Raw genomic sequence first — 24,398 nt, forward strand, 5'->3', positions numbered from 1 at the left:
CCACTATGTGAGAAGTTGTCCTGGTACATGCTGTTCACTAATGATAGTGGGCACCTTGCACCAGTCCAAACTCCCCCTTAGAGGTGATAGGTTAAAGACAGCCTTTATTGAAAGCTATCCTAGTGATAGCTATGGAGAGCAGCCTTCAGGCTAAGTCTTGAAGGAATGTAAAGCAGCTTGTTTTACCAGCCTATATTCTTATGACTGACCAAGTGAAAGGAGAACAACACCAGGTGTATATATATATATGACCTCGGATATAAGGAAATATCTGTTGTGAGGGGTGCTAGCACCAGCTCACACAGGCTGCAGAGGCAGGACTGTAGTAATTGTTTGAGTAGTCACATGGATGGCATAATACACGCTGCAGCCAATGGGAGACCCCTGGTGTACCTATGCCCTGGGTACCTTAGTACCACATGCTAGGGACACAAATAGCTAATTAGTAAGGTACCAAAGTACTTACCATAGTCCAAATTAGGGAGAGAGCACAGTGACTGGAATCCCAGTAAAACTAGTCCAAAGCACACCAACACAGGCAAAAAGTGGGGGTAACCATGCCAGAAGCATCCTACCTTCCCACACTTACCACACAGAAATAGATGTTCCAAGCCCCGAAAAAATGTGTGAGTACCCAGTCAGCTAATTGTATATTATTATATTGTTTGTGTCATTTAACGTTAACACCTCCATAAAAAGTATTACAGGTAACTTTACATTATGGTTCTATAATGTTGTGTTTTGGTGCTGGTAACGTATATGAAACACTGGAACTTTGGACTTGTGCTTTATTATAACCCTCCTGCCCTATGGCATTTTGTTAACAAAATGCATGGTGACTTGTTAGGTACCCTACACAGCACTGTTGTGCAATGTTGCGCTGACAAAACCAAATGTTACATTTTAGCGTAAGCCAGGACCTGTTGATCAGGAATGCTGCCTAATGGCTCTGTATAACTTTTGCTACTCTGTATATTCACTTACGAAAAGTGCTTAAACACCCCATCAGGGGTAGCACGCACTATATAAATGCAAGCCCTCCCCTCTTCTATCCCTCCACTATCCTTTTCAATCCAAATAACACTAACATGTCCACCACTCAAATTCATTCAATTTTTCCCTGTACTAATTCACAACTAATCCTTTTTGGGTTCAGGAGTAGTGCTACTCGCCGAAAAAGCGATTTGACGCCTCGTCAGGAGTAGTAAGCGCAATATAAATGCAAGTACAATACAATACATGCTTGTTGCAGTTAGCTATTAATACTCAGTGTGTTTTAATGCTTCTCTTCTGCCTTGCAGCACGTTACCGTCCCATTGTGGACGTGAACGGGTGACGCCCGGGCCTCGGTGCTGCCCCTGGCGTTCCTGAGGCTCGACAACGGCGCCACAGCGGCGAGGGGAGTGAACATGAACAGCAGAAGGACTTAAAAGAATTGCATTCGGTGAGTGATTAGAATCTGTGCTCCTGCATGCCAGATCCACCACAGAGCAGATCACCTGATTAATGCGCCAGTAGTGCGTCAAGAGATTTATTTGAACCCGATATTCCTCTGAGTCAGGGCCTGATATAGATGTTGGTGGACGGGTATTTACATCATCAGGGCGATGGAGTAAAGTACTCCGTCACCCTGACGGAGTCCCCATCTGGCAGATTCTGAGATGTCCTCCAGCACTGCTGACATCTCTTGCATTGGCAGGAACCACCAGACCGGAGATTCCTGTTGAAGCATTGCAAGTACGCTTTTTTTATTTTTATATTCAAAAACACAAAGTGGGACCTTGTTTTGTAAAATTAAAAAATCAATGCCTTCCTCACCATTTCTCCCAAGGCGAGGAGAGCATTTTGCAACTTTGACTTCCCACTGAAAACTGGCCATGTGTGCGCCACTCTAAATCTGGTGGGCAGACACATGCATGAACCTCTGACGGCCCGTAGTCCGTAGGGCTGTCGGATGTTTATGTCTGCGTAGAGACCGAGTAATCTCCCCATGTTAAAATATTGAACGTCTCCCTTTTTCGGTCGAGGACCGGAAATGCTGGCTTGCCAGCATTTCCGGGAGGAGATCGTATGCTACTTAGTAGGGATCTGGAACCCGCCTCCCTCGCCCGTCTCACCTCCATTGGCTGGCTTCCTAAAAGGAGGCCAGCCATTGGAGGAGAGAGCCGTCCCTCCAAATAAGCTCCGTCTTTTTCGGATTCGGGGGCGTGATTTTTTGCATTCTTTAGCCCTGTGACGTCGTCTGTCACTCAGGGTGCAAAACCACGCCCCCAAATCCGAAAAATTTCAGAGCTCCCGGACGCCATTTTGCTGCTCGAGCAGCGTCAACTGAGGACATCAGGTAAGCCTCTGCCCCCCTGTTTGTGCCGTTCTTAGTGAATCCCTGCCACCCCTCAATGCCCCCCCCCCCCATGGCTGACGCCCCGTGCCTGCAATCCCGGGCTCCGGGCCCCTTTTCCCCGGTCCACTCTCGCGCTCCGAGGGCGGGAAGGGCCTCCTGCAGGGAGCGGGCCCTGTGGCATGCATTAAATCGCATTTTGTGACTAAGACCGTAAGCGCACTTTTTGTTGCCGTTTTTTGATAATTGGGGATTCATCAATGGTGTCCGCGTTAGAGGCTCCTTTGTGGCTGAAGCCAGGCAGAGGCGCCTTGTTTGTGGCGTCTGCTGCGGGCTCCGGCAAGGATGAGCAGGTCCCGGAGAGGACGAGGACTCCCCTGTGTTTGGGTGAGAAGGGCCCTCTTTCTGGCTGCTGTTTGTCGTTCTGCCCTGCGGTTGAGGAGAGCCCCCGCCCCATCCCCTACCCGTTGGACACCGGACATGAGAACTTTCTATCTCATAGCCTGGACTAGCGCCTAGCGCAGCGAGCGCTTGACGGAGTAGCCGCAGCACCCCCCTTCATATGTTTGTTAATGTCACCAAAGGCTCGGCAGACACGAGGTGGTGCAGGGGCAGTCCCGGGGGTACCCCCCCCCCAGCCTGGGAATGAAAGGCAGAGAGGGCGTCAGAGGCTCGCGATGGGCCCCTGGGAAGGAAGGCGCTGTTTCTAAAGAGAAGGCACTTATAACACGTCCTCGCGTGGGAATGTGAAGTTTTGTCTTGGAAAGTTATATGTGGAATATCTTTCAGTGCTGAATGCTTTAGAGTCCGAGGTAGAGAAAATAATGACCGCCAATCGCAAACCTTTGAGTGAGAGAGAGGCCTCAAGGAGAAAAGAGCTCAGAGCGAATGTTAAAAGGAAGATGGGATGAGAAGACAAGGTGCGGGGAGGCTCGCTCCGCACAGCCAGCGATAGAACATGAGATTTGAAGCTCCGAATACATAGGAGAGCGGGCAGGGGGGCAGCTCGAGCAGGGCAGGGGGGCAGGTCCGACACAGAGTGCTTTAGTATTGGAGGTCCTTAGAGTGTGGCAGGTGAAACGGCGGTGCGTCCCAGGGGGTCGAGCTGCCCGGCATCTCTGTTCTGTGCCCCCCCTCCCCCCATGCGCGCTTGTCGGCCCCGTGCCTGCGCTTCGCATCTTCACCCAGCGACCGCCTCCTTCATGGTAGCTGTTCACCCTGCTGGCTGCTGCCTCTATCTGGAGTCCCCCATTTTAGTTTGTGCCCTGCCAGTATGTGACAACCCCTTTCCGGTACCGGTACCACTCTCCCCACCACCCTCCCCATGGTCCTGCCCTGGCCCAGTGTCCTTTATCTCCTCCGTCACTCCACGCCCCCACCCCCTCCTTTCCCCGCATGTCTTTGTCTTAGAGGGGAGACCTGCTCAGATTTCTCTGCAGATTGCGCCGTGTCTTCTTTCCGGTTCTATTGTGTTGGTGTTGTTGATTTGCTGGGGGAATTCAGACCACTTGGTTATGTCATTATTAAGGGGAATTAACGGGGTGGTACGTATTTGGGGAGATCCCTGGAGTATGCGTGATACGGAGTGGGATTTCAGTGGGTGACACACAGGGGGCAACAGACGGAGGTGGGTGGCGTGTTATCATGGGGGGGGGGAGCATGCGCGAAGCTCAAGCATGACTTGGTGTGTAGTCGGAGATCCTGGGTGGGGTTGCATATACATTTGGGGGTCTGGTATAGAAGGGGGCGAGGTAGGGGATACACGTGTGTCCTTTCTCCATTTATGCACCCGCAGTGGCTGCAGCTGGAACAGACAGCAGCCATTAGCCTGGAGATGGTGCATTGACAGAAAGGAGCCGGAGGGAGGGGTTAGGTTAGAGAGCAAAGAGAGCATTGATTGGGGTAAAGGGCTGGCATTGTAGGGTCGTTTGGGAGGAGACAGGGGATTTGTTGGGGGAAGAGATTGAGCAGAGACATTACATTTACTCGTTATAGGGAAGGGGCGGTCCAGGGCATGGTGTTTGTGCAGTCGGTATATTTCTAGGGTGTGGGCACAGCTCCTTTGTGTGCCCCGTGAAGGGGTGGTGTGTACCATGTCGACCTGTGACAGAGTGCTAGCTTACGACACTCAGGCGGCAGCGAGTGCAGTGTGGTGGTGTTTGTGAAAGCGCGGGTCAAAGTGGGGGTTCAGGGCCTGGTGGAAGGTAAATGTTGTGATGCCTGTGCTCAGTGTAGGGGGGGTTGTCTGGGATGCTGTGTGAGTGCGGTGTGAAGATGCAGGTTCATTCAGGGCCTGTATTTGATAGTAGTGGGTAGCTGAACGTAGCTGTGGTGTTGGGGGTCGTGCCTAGCAGTAGTGTAGGCCTTAATGAAGAAGTTGCAGGGCCTTGGGGTGTTCTGGCAAGTGCAAGAGTGCTTGGCATCTGTGAGGGGGCATCGAGTGAGGGGGCTGACAGTGCAAGTGTTAGGTGTGAGGGCGGTGGTGTCCACACTCTCTCTCACACACACTCTCTCTCGCACACACTCTCTCTCACACACACTCTCTCTCACACACACTCTCTCTCACACACACTCTCTCTCACACACACTCTCTCTCACACACACTCTCTCTCACACACACACTCTCACACACACACTCTACTACTCAACATTACTCACTCATAATTAGTCACTCTATACTACTCACTCTTTACTACTGAAACTAAAAATACACTTTGTATATGTAAGGGTGTGGCTGTGCATGTAAATGTGTGTGGCTCTAACACTCTTTACTACTCACTCTCTCACTATTTAATACTCACTCTTTCACTTTGTACTGCTCGCTCTCTAATACTCGCTTTCCTAATAACTCTCTCCTACTCACTATCAACTACTCACTCTACTACTTACTCTGTGTGTGGGTACTAATGCAATAGGTCTCGCATATGCAAGCTATTGACAATGTTAATGATAATGCCATTTATTTATGATTTAAAAAAAAAAAGAAATGTCATGAGCAATGCCAATAGCTCTACCTTTAATAATGCCGAGACCATTGCATTGTAAATGCTTGTTGTAAATGAGGCAGGCGGACCTTCAGTTTGACGGAGTGTACCCTGCCGCCGCTACAACGGAGTAGCCTCTAAGCAAATTTATTTTGCAATTTTCATGCAAAGAAGCAAACCTTGCCCACCATATCGTGCTGTCCTATGTGAAAACAAAGCACTAACTCAGAGAAATATAGGGTGAAATGAAAACACTTTGTGCTCTGCAGGTGCATAAAACTGTTCGCATGCTATCGCTATGTTACAAATGTAACACCCTTTTGTTTTGATCAGTGATTAATCTGCCCCCTCCTCTGTTTCATGTTACTCTGCAGGCTGGTAATCTGACTGTTCTTGGGGATACCTCCCTATCCAATGATCCTGTGCGGCTGGATTTCCATTTCAAATTCGGTAGCCGAGGAACTGCGTACTGGCACGGGACACTTAGTCGCCAGAAACTCTTCTTAGAAACTCCCAGTAGGGTACTAGAGCAAGGTAACAGAGAAAGGTAAGTTTGTGGGCCAGAGCTTTGCTAGGGCTTGAATACCCTTGTGGGTGGGGCGTACGGAGAGATAAGGTGCTTTGCTTAGGATCACAGTTAAAGACACAGGAATTATGTCTTCTGACTTACTTTCCGAAGTCAATAGTTTTGTGTTCAGACCACAGCTCCCAAGCCACTGGGGTAGGAAAAGCGCAGCGGCTTGTCCATGTCTTTGGCCATAATGCCCACGTTTCGAGAACTAAGTCCCATCTCGCGAGATCTGTAGACAGGACTGAAAAAGGTCAGCAGTCTTTTCTAGAGCATAGGTCTTACCCCATCATAGGAGGTACAGGGCATATGTCTGCTGATGGCCCTAAAAAAGGCATGGCCCAGTGCTTCAGGTGGCTGTATCAGAGATGTAATCCTTGCTTTATCTCCTTGACCTAACTCTGTGCGCTTTGGAAAATCACTCTGTCATCCTCTCCCACTCTGTATAAGGCACAGGGATAAAAAAAGTAAGAGAAGTGCCAGAAGATGCACACACTGAGTAACTTAATGAAGATTAGGGACAAACCTGTTGAACTTTACCAGCACTCACAGTCAAAGCGGTAGCTCAGCAAATACATCTGCTGCACCACACGACAGCCAGCCAGCAAAGTAATTTGCATTAAAGCGCAACACACTTTGCACAACACTGCCCTACACAGCCCTGCATGAAGTCAGCGTCAGTTGCTAGAGATTCACAGCAGAATTAGCCTTATGAGTGATCAAATTCAATTTACAACACGTCCTGGCAAAGCAAATATGTGAAGCCCAAGAAGTATATTGCCTTTGCCAATGCTTGTTTTTATACGATTCTGACACAATTTTCCATTACCTTAGAATTGTAAAGAATACATTAAAAATAAAATAGCTGTTGTTTACAGATGGAAATAGCAGGTATGTTGGAATTCATTTTTTTAAATAAAATACATTTTATTCCAAGTTGGCTGTTTGGACATAGGCGGCAACCATCTTGGGATGGTTTTTTATATGCTTTTAGAAAAATCATTTCATGATGGCCGCCAAGCCATTGCAAGCATACGCAGCAGCCTTCTAGTGTTTGTTCTTTTAGGTTATTAATATACCATTCTAAAAGAACAGGCGCCCACCTTAGAACTATAAATTAAAAAAAATAAAAGTATGTATGTGTTGCAGGGCAATAGAGGGGAAGGGAGCAGCTCGGTAAAAAGGTGCAGAAATCAATTTAAAAAACTGGAGTAGAGGGGCGAAGATGCAGAGAAGGTAGATGACGATGCAGGAAGCAAGGCCCAATTGCGAGCATCCTGGAGCAGTGTTCAGCTGCTGGGCAATCAAAAACATTATTGAAATAAAAAGTAGCCGACAGATGCGCACCTTTTAAAAACTCTCCAGCAACGGGCCCCTTATGCCGTTACTACTCCGGTGATCAACCATTTTTCAGCGCTTTCAATTGCCCACTATCCCGGCACTCTCGCCCCCCCTTCGCATGCCTCCCAGTGCCTCGTCCGCTCTCTCCTTTGCCCACGATACTGCACCCACCCCTCCCCCACCTCGCCTCACACTCTACGCCGCACCTCTTCTGACAATTCCCCCAGCGCCCATGCACGCACATAGACACACACCCCCGGACACACACACATACACGCGCGCACAAGCACACACACACGTGCACCAAGGCCCCCCATCGCACACATACATATACACACACAAGCGCCCTCCCCCAAGTAAGGGCACTTACCGCCACTCCGGAGATCTGCAGCCTCAACCACTGCTTCTCCGGCCAGACACTCGTGGGTGCGGGCTTCGCGCACAAGGCGGAAGTCCCGCCCCCACCATAGCTTTCGTTTTCAGGAGTGCGCGCGCCGTAGCAACAATAGTAAGACTTTCATTCTCAGCCAGCCCAACCACTGCTTCTCCGGCCAGACACTCGTGGGTGCGGGCTTCGCGCACAAGGCGGAAGTCCCGCCCCCACCATAGCTTTCGTTTTCAGGAGTGCGCGCGCCGTAGCAACAATAGTAAGACTTTCATTCTCAGCCAGCCCATCATAGGAGGGTCACGCAGAAGGGGGCGTGCTTTGTGCTTCCTCCACAGCCACGCAGAGGAAATAAACACGGGGCCAGCCGCGTAGCTGGGGGGGCGGGCTCATCGTCTCGTCATTTAATGGTACAAGTATCTTATTCAGGACTTTTGCAGTTCTGATCCACATTTCAGTTGTCTGCCTTTCCCCACAGTGAGCCATTGCGGGACGGCAAATGTCTTTCATTATGCTGCTTCCAGTAAAGTAAGGTGAAACTCATCAATTCGATTTTTTTCTTCTTTCAGCACTATATATGAGCTGATACGAGATGCTTGTCTGCAGCAAGCAATTGTTTACTGCATGACTGGGGGGAGAAGCTGCAGTACAAGCGAGATCCTGGACAAATCGGGGACACATTCGCCTTTAGAAATACTAATGGGGAAAGTGAGACCCTACAGTTAAACAGCCCTTGATATGGTTTTTGTTTGAGACCCAGAGAATGACGTTCAATACCGGGAGTAGTACAGATCAAATCCTAAGTTAATACTTCAGTTTTCTCAGAAACACTATGCTATATTGCATTGCTACACTTGCCCAGTAAAGTTGCCTTCAGAGATATTAAAAAACTGGAGAAAAAGTTTCCGGTTTATCAAACAGATAAAATAGATTGAGGCTACTGCGAGTGTTATACATACAGCAGCTAAGGGATCCTTAAGGCACTTTAAGGCAGTCAGCTAGAACTGACCAGTTGAAGGAAGTCTCCTTATTCCATCTCCTTAGCCACAGTAAGAGCAGTTGTAATTTGATTAGGTCATTTCTATAATCTAGCCCCACTCCTAGGTGGCAAATCAGGGTAGAGGTAGGTTTTGGTACAGCCAACGCCCCATATGTAACGTTTTAGCCACACTTTACATTCTAAACTGTCATAAGCCCACACGTAGGTCTGCCGCCAAATCTAGAGGTGAAGCTAAGTCATCCTCCTTACTTGCAAGAGCCGCAACTTTTGGCGGTGTTCAGTGGGCCCCCTATCGTTAAACAAAATCCAAGATACCGTTATGAAGGGGCTGTACTCATTTTCATATTTTTGACAATGCCCCAATTAACTGCGAGAAGGTTAGCCATGAAAACGCATAACCCCTCTAATATGCACTGAAGGCCAGTTGCAGTCCTGGCTAAAAACTGTCATCAGCATAAATCGGCGCCAGGCACAGCGCTTACCTACCCGCAAACAGTCAGTGTTACAGTAAAGCAAGTGTTTGTCCAGGCCGTTGATATATATAGAAATGGAGCCAAAATGCAACCCTGGTGTTCACCTCTAGCTAGTCAAAAGGTTTGGGTTGTCTCTACACTGGGCCAAACCGGACACAGATGTTACTTCAGAGTGTAGTTCCCTCAGAAAATGAACAGTGCTAGCGTCAACCCCATTTTCGGTCATAATACCCCAGAGTTTGTATCTGTTGACCGAATGCTGAATTGAGATCTTTAAAAGTTAGCTGTAGATTCCCTTCCTTTGCCACAGTATATTTATCAAGAGATAAAGGTTGAGACATTGCTCAATTGTCCCAAGGCCAGTGTGCAAACCAAAGTGCAATTGAGAGAGCATATTTTTTTCGTGGACCCAGGTTTGCACTCGCACTAATACAATCCTGCCCATTATTTTGTTGTAGAATTAATGATTGATTTGGGGCGATAACATTGGGTACTCTCTGTATTCCTTCTTAAAAATGGGCACTTAAATATTGGCAATGTTAATGACAATGCCATTTATTTGTGATTTAAAGAAAAAAAAAATGTCATGAGCAATGCCAATAGCTCTACCATTAATGATGCCGAGACCATTGCATTGCAAATGCTTGTTTTTTAATGTAAATAAAAAATAAAGGGCAGCATGCCAGTGGAGAAGAAAGCGATGTACTCCGATGAAGGGCTACCCAGCAGAATAAAAAAAACTATATTTTCTTGTCACCATTTGGAGGTAACCATTCAACCAATCAGAAACATGGTAAAGCGGAAATGCTCACGGGGTGGGATAAACAGGAAAAGGGGAGAAAGCCATTGCATAAGGAGCAGACACACAAGAGAGCCATCCAATCATAAGCATGGGGCTGCCCCACAACCCACTCTATGTACACTGTATTAAAGAAAACAAGCATTCAAAGTTGTAGATCTAGACTTGAAGATGGTGAACAATTTTATCTTTATAGTTTGACATTAGAAACCAGTGTATACATCTGCTATCGAATTCATGAAGAGTACAGGATCACTGCCATAAGTATATGCAAACTTTTATTTTGGGGGCCCACGCGCAGTAAAGAGCAACCCCATCGTAGCTTGTCCCAGAAAAGAGTACAGTGCCTGGGAAGCAAAAGTTCAAGGGTTTTGGAGTTAAGTTGAGAATAGGGCCAGTGAGGTCCTAAGTTTGAGGCCTCTCTCTGGGGTGCAGGTGTGGCAGCCCCTCCTTCCTCTGATATTGTCTGGGACATCCAAGGGTGGGGCTGTAGCTGAGGAACCGGCCCAGAGCTGAGTGAGGCCTTCCTCCCAAACAGCAAAGAGGCACACCCAGGTGCTGGTCATTCTTGCCAATCATCGGCTGAGTGGCAGCGTCAGCACAGGACGTTGGGTGTAGGGCGCAGTCTTTGGAGGCCATGGATGTGGTCACACTTTTCTTCCTCTCCTGGGTTTAAATAGTATTTGAGAGTCTGGGCGGCCGACTCCAGCTCTTAGGTCTGCTCCTGTTCCGTCTCAGGCTCTTCTGGGAGCTCTCATCCTCTCAGGTGGGATTGCGTGGCCTCTCTGGACAGCCTCCTCTTGCACGGGGTATCCCCCGCTCTCCTCTCCCTGCAGGCCAGGTGAGCACTAAAACAAAGGCAGTCCTGTGGCCTTCATTGCAGCTTCAGGTAGACTTTCCAGGTGACATCTCCTCCCCTCTGGCAGGCTGGATGTCATTTACACCATCATCTCAGGAGCCCCTCTGATATTCTGCAGCTTTGAGCGGATTTCTGGACACAAATGGAGGGGATATGGTTATATAATTTGCTCTCCCTACCAAAATGTGCCATGGCCCAGGCGATAAGGATAGAGACTGGTTTAGAACCGCGGTCAATGGCTGCTCTGGTTCGTTCATTGAGATTCTGGGTTAAATTATTGCAATCTGAGCACCCAAAAGTAGTCTCTTTTTGTGGAGATGAGATCATGAAAAGTGAATTAGGTTGGGCTAGAAAGGTTAACAAGCTTTTGGTTAATATGGCGGAGAGATTGCAAATAAACAATTATAGTGTTGCTTACTCTACCACCCTAACAAAGAATTAATTAAAAATGACGTGGGACAGGGTTGGGAGGGAAAAAGATTTGGAATACTTAAGGAAAAAGGTTTCTGTGGTTGATATCTGTGAAGTCTGGGAAACTAATATTCCTCTACCTTATTTGCATAAGCTGCATAATCAGGGAATGCTTTAATGTATTTCTGAGGTTCAGAATTGATTTGCACCCGCTGCAATCTCACGCAGCTGGGATAGCATTTTTAAAAAAGGGTGAATGTTTTTGTATTTGTGGGCTAAATATGCATTTAACGACCCAACATATTGTATTAGATTGTTTCCATTTTTTAAATGTACGGTGGAAAATTATAAAAAGTATTTTTGCTTCAAATGCCTAATAATGGATGTAGCACGAGATTTGGCTAGATGTTTTATGGTTTTAAAATGTGCCTGCGATAAGTAATTTATAGCTGTGTAGATGTTAATAATGTATTAATATTTTTATCTTGGAGAGTCTTGTAATAGTATGTTTGTGGATTTAATATTATGGATTAAGGAACATTGGGCCAGATGCATCAAAGGGTTTTGCCCATCCTGTGTCTATGGGAAAATGTGTTCATGCATATGGCCCATTGTCTAAAAAAAAAAAAAAGGTTTTATGAACCCCGACTGTCTCCTAAACATAAACATTTTTGTATATTTCACTGTAGCCTGACTGCAGCTTTGGATTTTGTGGAAGGGATGACAGATGTCAATTTCGTCTTTGTGAACTTCGGCAAAACCAGACACGATCGCTGTAAGTACAATGGTCGTCCCATCTGTTTTTGCGGGGAGGAATAGGCAGTAGCTAGATATGGTTTAAGAGAGAACATCAGGGTTTCCATTTTCATAAGTTTAGGGGGCAGTGCATTCAGGGGGATACTCGCGTTAGGAGTCAGGAGCAAGCCAGATGAAAGGGGTGATAGATACTAGCAGGACCGACTTTATTGCTGGGGGCACCCGATCGGACAATCGTTTTTGGCGCCCCCTCCCAATGACCGCCAAGGATTCCCTCACAACCAGGGCTCGAGTCGAGGCACCACGCGGGTGGACGGCGCCCCCCCACTTATTTTACCAGGTGGACGCCGTCCCCCCTGCCAAACAGCTGGACTTCACTCTTTGCCTTGGACGAGATCGGAGCTCACAGGACGCTGCACACGCGCTGTCTTCGCAGATGCAATTGCATCTAAGGGGTGAGTGAGGGGAGGCAATGAGCCCGATGGTGCAAGCCACCTTTCGTGAGGTCACTTCCTGTCGTGACGTCACTTCCGGTTATAGCGTCCCCCCACTTCTTATTTTAGGACTTGTGCCCTGCTCACAACCCTCCTCCAAAAGTGTCACTTACCTTTTCATAGCTCCTCTCTCACATGTATTTCATTTGTTTTGAAACGCAGGTTGGGGGTTGGCCTTACTAATAAGTATGTATATTTACCCACATTATATCTAACTTACCCTTGTTAGCAACATTAGGAATACATAATGAAAGAATCAGGGAAAAAAAACAGAACGTCCTAACTTATATTATGCAGTTTCATGCAGCTCTTGGATGCCAGTTCATAAATCACTGTTCTATATTAGGATTGTAACTTATGAACTGCTGTAACAAAATGACCTCTATGACAAAAGCAGAAATCCACTTAGCTAGCCACATAAAATTCAGTTTTGTGATCTGCATGGGGATATATGTTGTTAGCACGCATACTTTTACCACGCATACCATTAGCACGCAATTTTTACAACGCAGGATCCCTTACAATGCATACCTTTACAACGCATGACATTACATCGCAGATACTATTACAACGCATACCATTACAACGTAAGTATAGGTAAGTATATAATTTTTTTAAATAATGTAATTAATAATTTTATAAATATATATGTAAAAAATACCCCTATACCCCAAAACCCTAACCCAGCCCTGAACCCTAAAAATACCCCTATACCCCAAAACCCAAACCCAGCCCTGAACCCTAAAAATACCCCTGTACCCCAAAACCCAACCCCAGCCCTGAACCCTAAAAATACCCCTATACCCCAAAACCCAAACCCAGCCCTGAACCCTAAAAATACCCCTATACCCCAAAACCCAAACCCAGCCCTGAACCCTAAAAATACCCCTGTACCCCAAAACCCAAACCCAGCCCTGAACCCTAAAAATACCCCTGTACCCCATAACCCAAACCCAGCCCTGAACCCTAAAATACCCCTGTACCCCATAACCCAAACCTAGCCCTGAACCCTAAAATACCCCTGTACCCCATAACCCAAACCTAGCCCTGAACCCTAAAATACCCCTGTACCCCATAACCCAATACCCCTAATAAATGTTTAAAAAAAAAAGATAAACTTACCTATGTATGCGTTGTAATAGTATCTGCGTTGTAGTGTAATGCGTTGTAAATACATGCGTTGTAAATACCCTTGCGTTGTAATGGTTTCGTTGTAACAGTACTTCGTGGTAAAAGATGCGTGGTAACGGTTGTATACCCTGCATGGTATGCATACTTTGCAGCAGGCATATTAACCCTCTGTGCTACTTTGTGATGTGTCAAAACTGCCACTAGACACAACTCCAACCCTCTCAAGCAGGAACAATAATCCCCAGACTTGATATTTTTATTGCTGCCGTAAAACAGCAGGACACACAAGGAACTCTGCAGCAGGTGCCTTTAAAACCACAAGTTAATGCTAAACACAGAGCCCCCTCCACCAAGGTAAGTGGCAGGTGTGACTCCACCGGTTGCACTGCTTTAGAGCCGGTCCTGAATGCAAGAGACACCTTCTTAACTTCAAATAGTTAAGAAGACACATCCAGTCCCTCTCCGATGCTTCACTGAGGCGCAGCAATGAATGTCCCAGCACTGACTGCTGCTTTCAGATGAAGCAATGCACGCCCTCTGCATGCAGAGGATTTTGGCTTTCAGGGGGTTTGGGGAGGCAGGTCAACAATGCATTGGCAAGCTCCAGACTGCACCATTGGGAGCTGGCCCAAGGCACACTTGATTTTGGGGACTGCAGGCTTCTCTAAAGATTTCCTGCTGAACAAGCAATGTAGACCAAACTATACACTGTCATGTCATGAAAATGGTTTATGTGCATCACCAACACCTACATAACCACACTCTGGCTTCTTGGTGCAGGTAAGAGTGTGGAATGGAAGTGTTACCTCAGGTTAGAGGAGGTGTTTGTTCGTCTTCCTTTGGTACGTTTAGTTATGTTCAGTTTACTGAAGGTGGAAAAAGTTTGTTGTTCCAGCTACAGACAGTGAAATGAATAGTCCTCAACTCTTTCTCTACAGACATATGGTAATAATCATTTCTTCTTCTGACGATAAAGTATGTTCTGCTCTATAGCGTGGGCACAAATCTATATAAAAAGAGATATGCTTGATAGCAAGCACAGTACACTACACAAACTGCCTTAAAACACACTTGGTGCCCTATTACAGGAAGGGGGCACCTTTAACTAGGCAAAAACAGGGAGAGTGCGTTATCTTACTAATATTACGCTGCCCTCTGGGAAGCTGTGCATTTGCGCAGCCCTATGCGCACACGTAAGTGAAAAGCAGACTGGCTGATCTGTCTTTTTCAGTGCAGGCTGCACCTGGCCTGCACTTTAGTGAGGGTCTGAGATCCCACTGCAGACAGGGACACTTGAGTGACTGCTCCTACCTGCAGGAGCATGTTTGGTTGGTGAATGTTTCCCCCTTTTTAGGTTTTGCCTCGCGAAAAAGATGCGCTCTGCGCATCTTTTTTGCGCAGGCAAAAACCTAATGAGTACTGTGTGTGGGTTTGGGTCGGCCCTCGTCATTCATTGGCTGGCTCCATAAATGGAGCCTAGCCATTGGACGAGGGGCCTGTCCGTCAATGCCGGACCAGACACGGGGGCGTTCCCGAGATTCTTTGGCTTTTGCCGACGTCACGCGACGTCAGGCGAAAGCCGGGAACGCCCCCGAATCTGTTCCGGCATTGCCGGCACCCGCCTTCCTGCTCCGGCCGTCTTCTGCGTCTCTCCTCCCCCTTTCCCGCCCCCTCCCGCCCTCCCGCTCATTGATACCTGCTGCAGTTCAAGAATGCTTCCGAACCTGGAGGCCACATTAATGACAGGCCATTCTACGAGAATCCTATCAATGGAGTGCTTAACTTTCTGTAGATTTAACATCTGAAAGCATTTGATCATATCACTGGGCAGTGGAGACAACGGGGTCCGGTTTGCAGAATACACCATTTAAATCAGAATTTCGCCTTTGACAATAAATTATGACGTAATGCAGCTAACACAAATGTAACGTGTGAAACTGCAGACTGTTATGTTCAGCCAGGATTTTAGGACTGTTACTCTGCACTGTGAAATACTTTTTTTCGCATCAGAGTGGAGCTTCAGAGTGCAGAGTGGAGCTTCAGAGTGGAGCTTCAGAGTGCAGAGTGGAGCTTCAGAGTGGAGCTTCAGAGTGCAGAGTGGAGCTTCAGAGTGGAGCTTCAGAGTGCAGAGTGGAGCTTCAGAGTGCAGAGTGGAGCTGCAGAGTGGAGCTTCAGAGTGGAGCTTCAAAGTGCAGAGTGGAGCTTCAGAGTGGAGCTTCAGAGTGGAGCTTCAGAGTGGAGCTTCAGAGTGGAGAGTGGAGCTTCAGAGTGGAGCTTCAGAGTGGAGAGTGGAGCTTCAGAGTGGAGCTTCAGAGTGGAGAGTGGAGCTTCAGAGTGGAGAGTGGAGCTTCAGAGTGGAGAGTGGAGCTTCAGAGTGGAGCTTCAGAGTGGAGAGTGGAGCTTCAGAGTGGAGAGTGGAGCTTCAGAGTGCAGATTCAGAGTGGAGCTTCAGAGTGGAGCTTCAGAGTGCAGAGTGGAGCTTCAGAGTGGAGCTTCAGAGTGCAGAGTGGAGCTTCAGAGTGGAGCTTCAGAGTGCAGAGTGGAGCTTCAGAGTGGAGCTTCAGAGTGCAGAGTGGAGCTGCAGAGTGGAGCTTCAGAGTGGAGCTTCAAAGTGCAGAGTGGAGCTTCAGAGTGGAGCTTCAGAGTGGAGCTTCAGAGTGGAGAGTGGAGCTTCAGAGTGGAGCTTCAGAGTGGAGAGTGGAGCTTCAGAGTGGAGCTTCAGAGTGGAGAGTGGAGCTTCAGAGTGCAGATTCAGAGTGGAGCTTCAGAGTGCAGAGTGGAGCTTCAGAGTGGAGCTTCAGAGTGCAGAGTGGAGCTTCAGAGTGGAGCTTCAGAGTGGAGAGTGGAGCTTCAGAGTGGAGCTTCAGAGTGGAGCTTCAGAGTGGAGCTTCAGAGTGGAGCTTCATAGTGCAGAGTGGAGCTTCAGAGTGGAGCTTCAGAGTGGAGCTTCAGAGTGGAGCTTCAGAGTGGAGCTTCAGAGTGGAGCTTCAGAGTGCAGCTTCAGAGTGCAGCTTCAGAGTGCAGCTTCAGAGTGCAGCTTCAGAGTGGAGCTTCAGAGTGGAGCTTCAGAGTGCAGCTTCAGAGTGGAGCTTCAGAGTGGAGCTTCAGAGTGGAGCTTCAGAGTGCAGAGTGGAGCTTCAGAGTGGAGCTTCAGAGTGCAGAGTGGAGCTTCAGAGTGGAGCTTCAGAGTGCAGAGTGGAGCTTCAGAGTGCAGAGTGGAGCTTCAGAGTGAAGCTTCAGAGTGAAGCTTCAGAGTGGAGCTTCAGAGTGGAGCTTCAGAGTGGAGCTTCAGAGTGGAGCTTCAGAGTGGAGCTTCAGAGTGGAGCTTCAGAGTGGAGCTTCAGAGTAGAGCTTCAGAGTGGAGCTTCAGAGTGGAGCTTCAGAGTGGAGCTTCAGAGTGGAGCTTCAGAGTGCAGAGTGGAGCTTCAGAGTGCAGAGTGGAGCTTCAGAGTGCAGAGTGGAGCTTCAGAGTGCAGAGTGGAGCTTCAGAGTGAAGCTTCAGAGTGGAGCTTCAGAGTGGAGCTTCAGAGTGGAGCTTCAGAGTGGAGCTTCAGAGTGGAGCTTCAGAGTGGAGCTTCAGAGTGGAGCTTCAGAGTGGAGCTTCAGAGTGGAGATTCAGAGTGGAGCTTCAGAGTGGAGCTTCAGAGTGCAGAGTGGAGCTTCAGAGTGCAGAGTGGAGCTTCAGAGTGCAGAGTGGAGCTTCAGAGTGGAGCTTCAGAGTGCAGAGTGGAGCTTCAGAGTGCAGAGTGGAGCTTCAGAGTGCAGAGTGGAGCTTCAGAGTGCAGAGTGGAGCTTCAGAGTGCAGAGTGGAGCTTCAGAGTGCAGAGTGGAGCTTCAGAGTGCAGCTTCAGAGTGGAGCTTCAGAGTGCAGCTTCAGAGTGGAGCTTCAGAGTGCAGCTTCAGAGTGCAGATTCAGAGTGCAGAGTGGAACTTCAGAGTGCAGAGTGGAGCTTCAGAGTGCAGATTCAGAGTGGAGCTTCAGAGTGGAGCTTCAGAGTGGAGCTTCAGAGTGGAGCTTCAGAGTGGAGCTTCAGAGTGGAGCTTCAGAGTGGAGCTTCAGAGTGCAGATTCAGAGTGCAGATTCAGAGTGGAGCTTCAGAGTGCAGATTCAGAGTGCAGATTCAGAGTGCAGAGTGGAGCTTCAGAGTGCAGCTTCAGAGTGCAAAGTGGAGCTTCAGAGTGCAGATTCAGAGTGGAGCTTCAGAGTGGAGCTTCAGAGTGGAGCTTCAGAGTGGAGCTGAGCTGCAGAGTGGAGCTGCAGAGTGGAGCTGCAGAGTGGAGCTGCAGAGTGGAGCTGCAGAGTGGAGCTGCAGAGTGGAGCTGCAGAGTGGAGCTTCAGAGTGGAGCTTCAGAGTGCAGAGTGGAGCTTCAGAGTGGAGCTTCAGAGTGCAGAGTGGAGCTTCAGAGTGGAGCTTCAGAGTGCAGAGTGGAGCTTCAGAGTGGAGCTTCAGAGTGGAGCTTCAGAGTGGAGCTTCAGAGTGGAGCTTCAGAGTGGAGCTTCAGAGTGCAGAGTGGAGCTTCAGAGTGCAGAGTGGAGCTTCAGAGTGGAGCTTCAGAGTGGAGCTTCAGAGTGGAGCTTCAGAGTGAAGCTTCAGAGTGGAGCTTCAGAGTGGAGCTTCAGAGTGCAGAGTGGAGCTTCAGAGTGGAGCTTCAGAGTGGAGCTTCAGAGTGGAGCTTCAGAGTGGAGCTTCAGAGTGCAGAGTGGAGCTTCAGAGTGCAGAGTGGAGCTTCAGAGTGCAGAGTGGAGCTTCAGAGTGAAGCTTCAGAGTGCAGAGTGGAGCTTCAGAGTGAAGCTTCAGAGTGCAGAGTGGAGCTTCAGAGTGAAGCTTCAGAGTGCAGAGTGGAGCTTCAGAGTGCAGAGTGGAGATTCAGAGTGCAGAGTGGAGATTCAGAGTGCAGAGTGGAGCTTCAGAGTGCAGAGTGGAGCTTCAGAGTGCAGAGTGGAGCTTCAGAGTGGAGATTCAGAGTGGAGCTTCAGAGTGCAGAGTGGAGCTTCAGAGTGCAGATTCAGAGTGGAGCTTCAGAGTGCAGCTTCAGAGTGCAGATTCAGAGTGCAGAGTGGAGCTTCAGAGTGCAGATTCAGAGTGGAGATTCAGAGTGGAGCTTCAGAGTGCAGATTCAGAGTGGAGATTCAGAGTGGAGCTTCAGAGAGCAGATTCAGAGTGGAGCTTCAGAGTGCAGAGTGGAGCTTCAGAGTGCAGATTCAGAGTGGAGCTTCAGAGTGGAGCTTCAGAGTGCAGAGTGGAGCTTCAGAGTGCAGAGTGGAGCTTCAGAGTGCAGAGTGGAGCTTCAGAGTGAAGCTTCAGAGTGCAGAGTGGAGCTTCAGAGTGCAGAGTGGAGCTTCAGAGTGCAGAGTGGAGCTTCAGAGTGCAGAGTGGAGCTTCAGAGTGCAGAGTGGAGCTTCAGAGTGCAGATTCAGATTGGAGCTTCAGAGTGGAGCTTCAGAGTGCAGAGTGGAGCTTCAGAGTGCAGAGTGGAGCTTCAGAGTGCAGAGTGGAGCTTCAGAGTGCAGAGTGAAGCTTCAGAGTGCAGAGTGGAGCTTCAGAGTGCAGAGTGGAGCTTCAGAGTGCAGAGTGGAGATTCAGAGTGCAGAGTGCAGCTTCAGAGTGCAGAGTGGAGCTTCAGAGTGCAGAGTGGAGCTTCAGAGTGTCAAGAGCAATGCCAATAGCTCTAACTTTAACAAAGGCAAAACCATTGCATTGTAAATGCTTGTTATTTTTGAATAAGGCCTCATTCCCATGCAAATGAGGAAACAAGGTAGTGCCCCTTTTATCACTTTGTATTGCAGAAGGGGCAGCACAGCGATCTGTGGTCACATCTGTAATACCAAAGTGCATCCGGGGGCACAGGAAGCGGGCAAACGCGCCCATTTTATGAAATGCAGGCCCAGGCAATAAATCAACAGCAAATGTCATGTATTATACTGTATTTAATCCCTTTCCCTTTGTGTAGGTAGGTAGATATATATATATACATACATACATACATACATACACACACACACACACACATCTATGAATATTTTCACTGGAAAAAAACTAAAGTTAAAGCTGAGTTAAACAGATGTAAGGCACTATGAGTGTAACTTACGTTAAGAAACCTTCGAAAGATCTTGTAATAATACAAAAACGAACATTTAAAAAATAAACAAAACATGTAATTCACCAGGTATACTTAACTGACCAAAGTATAACTTGCACCCCCACAATGCACTGCTTATGACTTCACTTATGACATCAACCAATGATTATGAGTTTGCCGTAGGCTTTTCTTACTGTGAGGTGGCTTGGATAAGCTCATCAGTGACATGATCAATTATGTAATTTGAGATGTCATCAGTAATGTGATTTAAGATTTCATGAGTGATGTAACATGTGAACACCTCTCCTCTCCTACACACATTCCTACACCCATTCCGGAGTTTCCATGTGCCTGATATGATGCCTACCACCTGCTGCTGTAAAACATGGAGCATTAACCATGATGCCAAATCAATCATCGTTTGCCTTATACCTGTATGCCTCGAGGTAGCTAATAATGTGTTGGGGTACCTTCTGAAGAATGCCTGTTATGGGATGAGCAAAGTGATAATATATCAAAGAGCTTTAATCTGTTCCTAGTAATGATCAAGTTCACAACCTCACCTCCAAAGCACAGTAGAGAATTGGAGAATACCACTTTATTTACAAGTTTCTTGTTGCTTACTATAGAAAGCTTTAAGGGCCATTTGAAGAGGAAGTGCAATATTAAGTAATCCAGACTCATGGCTATGTTAATAGTTTTCTTTAGGTGACAATATGGCTCAATTTCCTTTCGAATGGCACTGTGCCTTAATGAAAAAAGATAAACTGTATCCAAGACCATTAAACACCACAACAGAAGGCGAAATTTAGAAGTTTAGTAATTTCAGTATCGCCCCAAAATTATACCTGCGTTTTACTGGGGGCCAAGTTTACATCGGATGAAAAATACTTTTTCACATTATGAATGGAGAGTTCATATTTTGTCTCCTCAAATCTGCCGTCATGGGTAAGCCATTTGATTTCAATTCTTCTGGTTAGTTGATTCTCTTCAGGAAGGTATGTATTAAACTAATCATGTATTTGCTGGACATAACAAGATTCAATGGTACCAGTTTCAGTGGACAATGTATAGAGCAAGCTCTAAAAGGGGCGGGTTATTTCCTCTAGAAGAGTTGAACTATCACTCACCCTATTGTGGATCACACTTTTAAGTAACAATAGGGCAGGAAAGGGTAGTGGAGTTTCCTCTATCTCCTATCATCTACAACTTATAGTATGGTCCACTATAAAGAACCTCAGCAATGCTGGGGAGAAGCCCTCAATTTACATTGCTGTGAGAAGCGCTCTCCAGCATCTCCCTTATGCAAGACTCTTAGTTCAGGAGACCAAAATACAAATGCTGCACACTCCGTCCATATAAATTGTACTGCACACGTATACACCACACAGAAGTTGCACCTATGTCCCGCATGGATGGAGTGATGAACTTGTTTGTAAGGGACTATCAGAGCAATTTAAAATAAGGAAAGGCCATTAGGCGACTCTTCTGGCACGCACAAGATAAAAAGGTCTAAATAAATGTTACGTTTTAAAATTTATTGCAAGGATCACATGCTGCATGTATAGACAAACACACAGCCCGATAGTGTGGTGGTGGTCTAAGCATATCCATTTGCATCAGGTCCAGTATACCTCCCTCTTATCTGACACATACGTTCCAATCACCTGTATCATATGTTTGAATAAAGAGATTGGGTTTGACTTAAGGGACAGGCAGATATGGCGCTCCAGCAGATGCGATTGTAGTTAGGCAAGTCGTTCAAATACACAGTGCCAACAGGTCAGGGGCAACAAACCCAGGCAAGAAACAACCCCTGTAAAGGTGAAGGACAAGTCCCACACCATACAATGAGTCCAATTCCTGTGCACACGTATCAAATTTCAGGTTCCAGTGTTAGAACCCAGTGAGTCAATTAAAGATCGTGCAAAAAACATAATGAAGGTCGAAATCCAGGGTTGCTAATAGAATATATTTAGATGTCACACTTGATCAGTACAAATGAAAGTAAAGCAGCCGACACGTGTTTCGTCACACCATGTTGAGTAAGGTGTCCACACACAACAGCACATATCCGTGCCTTTGTCGCTTCTACAAGAGTTAACGTACTGGTGTTATCGGTCCTAACCTCGTACACATCCATCCGTAAGTTGTCTACCCTGCCAGCCCCTTTACCGGCAGGACACCTTGCTCAACACGGACCTTTGTCCGCAACTACTTCGTTCCGCAGCTGGTTTTTGATAGGTCACCGGTCTGGGTTACCGTTTTGCCTACCCTTGAAAACCCTCAGGCCTGAAGAGTTGCATCCCCCACACGGTGTGACGAAACACGAGTCGGCTGGTTTACTGTCATTTGTACTGATCAAGTGTGAATTCTAAATATATTCTATTCGCAACCCTGGATTTCGACCTTCATTATGTTTCTTGCATGATCTTTAATTGACTCATTGGGTTCTAACACTGGAACCTGACATTTGATACGTGTGCACAGGAATTGGACTCACCTGTATCATATGGTTCCTCTGAAGTCAAACCACCTCGCACACTTTCAATTTATTTTTATTTATGTGATGACCTTTTAAATTTGCAGGCCCCAAGGGGCTACCCCCTAGCATAGTAAATATATGCGGTACTGCAAAAGCACCATGGTTTACTTAAGAGCAGCACCATTGGCAAGGTTTCTGGCACTATAACCAAAACCTGATGATTTGGGAGGAAGTAGCCAATCCAGCCCCAGTAAATGCGACTGTGTCATTGAACTAACCAACTTTATACCTACAGTAACTTCAGTTCCACTGTGTACCTGACCTGGTGAGGTAGAAGTTCTACATCTGAACACTGATGAAATAAATACATGCCTTAAATCTCACCTTCAGAGTCATACGACCAAAAAGTTCTGGCCTCCCCTTCATCAGAGTTCTCATCAGTGGTACCTCAACAGACTAGAGTTACAGGAACCTTGAAAGGAAGCCCCCTTCTTGTGTCCTATCCTTTATAGTGACTATGTGGGCAATAAGGACCCACTGGGAGATATGTTGGGTTTCCTATTTCTTTCTCAACACTGGTTCATCTGTCAGACATCTAAGGGACTGCCAGCCCTGCAGGTGGAGGAACCAGGTTATTGTTGTGAATTCACAATTACAGCACATTTTGAATCCCGGGATTACTTATTGGTAAGAGGTTTCCACTGCAGGTTAGGTCTCGTGTAGGATTGGTGAGATGTGGTGTCAGAAGGGTGTCACTTAAGGAGGTTTGTATAACTCCCAAACAGCAGTCCTTTCTGTTTATCACATTTCTTGCTTTGAAGACAGTGTTTAAACTACAGTGGCCTTTTGGTCATTTTCAAAAGAAGCATGAAAATATATCTTAAAACACACATGCTCAGTAGAACCATTTTATAGTTCCACAACATGTTTCATAGTTCCGACACCTGTTTAACGAAAAAGGCAACATTGAAGAAACGATCCCTGCAGCGCCTCTTATGCACTGGGTGCCCTTGAACAAGTTGGCGTCAGGGAACACCCTGGGACATATATGGCACTGGCCACACATCATGACTGCATGAAAGTATTTAGTGACCCTGGCTTGGGACTGGGCTACTTCAAAGATAAACACTTCACAGGGAGCTCAATTGAGTGAAGTGTGACATACTTTCTTTGACCTGCATTAGGATGATGGCAATCCACAAACTACAGTAGCAAACAGAACACCATTTTGCGTCTTTAACTGGGCATCTTTCTGAAGACCAAGATCTTGAAGGGCCTTCTTTGGATCTAAAGCACTCCCTCACTCCTAGTTTGAATTGAAGACAGGGCTGTGGGTTATAGAATCTGGTCCCTATGATAAGTGAACTGCTTTCTTCTACAATTTCTGGGTTGACTAGGGATCCTGTGCTTTTCCAAAGTCAGACAGACCAGGTTGCAATGTTCGACACAAAGCTCCACGTAGAAAGGCTCACACGTATACATTTAGAGGCTCTCCAGTACATAGAGGTATACTCAGGATCCAGCCTTCGCCAGTACTAATCCGCCTCCATTCTTGCATTCACAGGTGAGCTGCTTCGGGCTTTCAGCTACATGGGCTTCGAAGTTGTGCGACCCGGCCACCCGTCTGTGCCAGCTTGGGACGATGTCATCTTCATGGTCTACTCACTTGAAAGAGAGCTGCCCTCCAGCACTTAATACAAGGGGGCGTGACCCCCCCCCCCCCCCCCCAGGCATCGGTAACAGGAAGAAAGGCCATGCAAAGAGGAGAGTTAGATGCAAGAATGTACATTAAGATGCTAATTGTCATGTAGCCCAATCATACCACCTTAGGTAGTCAGTCCCATGAGCAACTATAAATAAACCTATGCCACATCAAACAAAGTTGTGGACAGCATCATTGGTAACAACGCCATTATAAATGAATCAATATCCAATGCTATACATGCAAATAATAAATCCCACTGGTGATGAGGCTGTGGCTTCCCTCATTAAATGTACTTTGTGAAAACCTGGAAACGAATACCAGGGAAGTATAGTAAATGTAAAGACTAAGAGAGCACTCATCTGCAGGACGATCATATGATATTTTATCAATTGTGTATTTACATTCTGAAAGCAAACCATTTTTGCCTGTGTTTTCTATGTTGTACATAACGTTTCTTGTCTTTTTATCCCCCACAATCGAGTTTTTTTGCAAACTTTGGGACCTGCAGTACAAACAGAGTTCTGACACATAAAATCTTCAGCACTAATTTCAAATAACAATGTCCTAGTATACAACGTAGGTAGTGTC

General features: G+C 47.0%; 1 protein-coding gene across 1 annotated transcript in view; it reads left to right on the forward strand.

Annotated features, from left to right (window-relative positions):
- LOC147664924 (ornithine decarboxylase antizyme 3-like) overlaps positions 1–23,979 on the forward strand; it is a 29,331-nt gene extending 5,352 nt beyond the window's left edge. The window contains exons 2-5 of the mRNA XM_086949886.1: positions 1,393–1,444; positions 5,697–5,869; positions 11,848–11,933; positions 23,670–23,979. Of these exons, the coding sequence (XP_086806012.1) occupies positions 1,393–1,444; positions 5,697–5,869; positions 11,848–11,933; positions 23,670–23,800 (442 nt within the window). The 3' untranslated portion in view covers positions 23,801–23,979. The remainder of the gene's footprint in view (positions 1–1,392; positions 1,445–5,696; positions 5,870–11,847; positions 11,934–23,669) is intronic.
- The last annotated feature ends 419 nt before the right edge of the window (positions 23,980–24,398 follow it).

This window comes from Lissotriton vulgaris, unplaced genomic scaffold (genome assembly GCF_964263255.1).
Source record: "Lissotriton vulgaris unplaced genomic scaffold, aLisVul1.2 SCAFFOLD_1642, whole genome shotgun sequence".
Taxonomy (NCBI): domain Eukaryota; kingdom Metazoa; phylum Chordata; class Amphibia; order Caudata; family Salamandridae; genus Lissotriton; species Lissotriton vulgaris.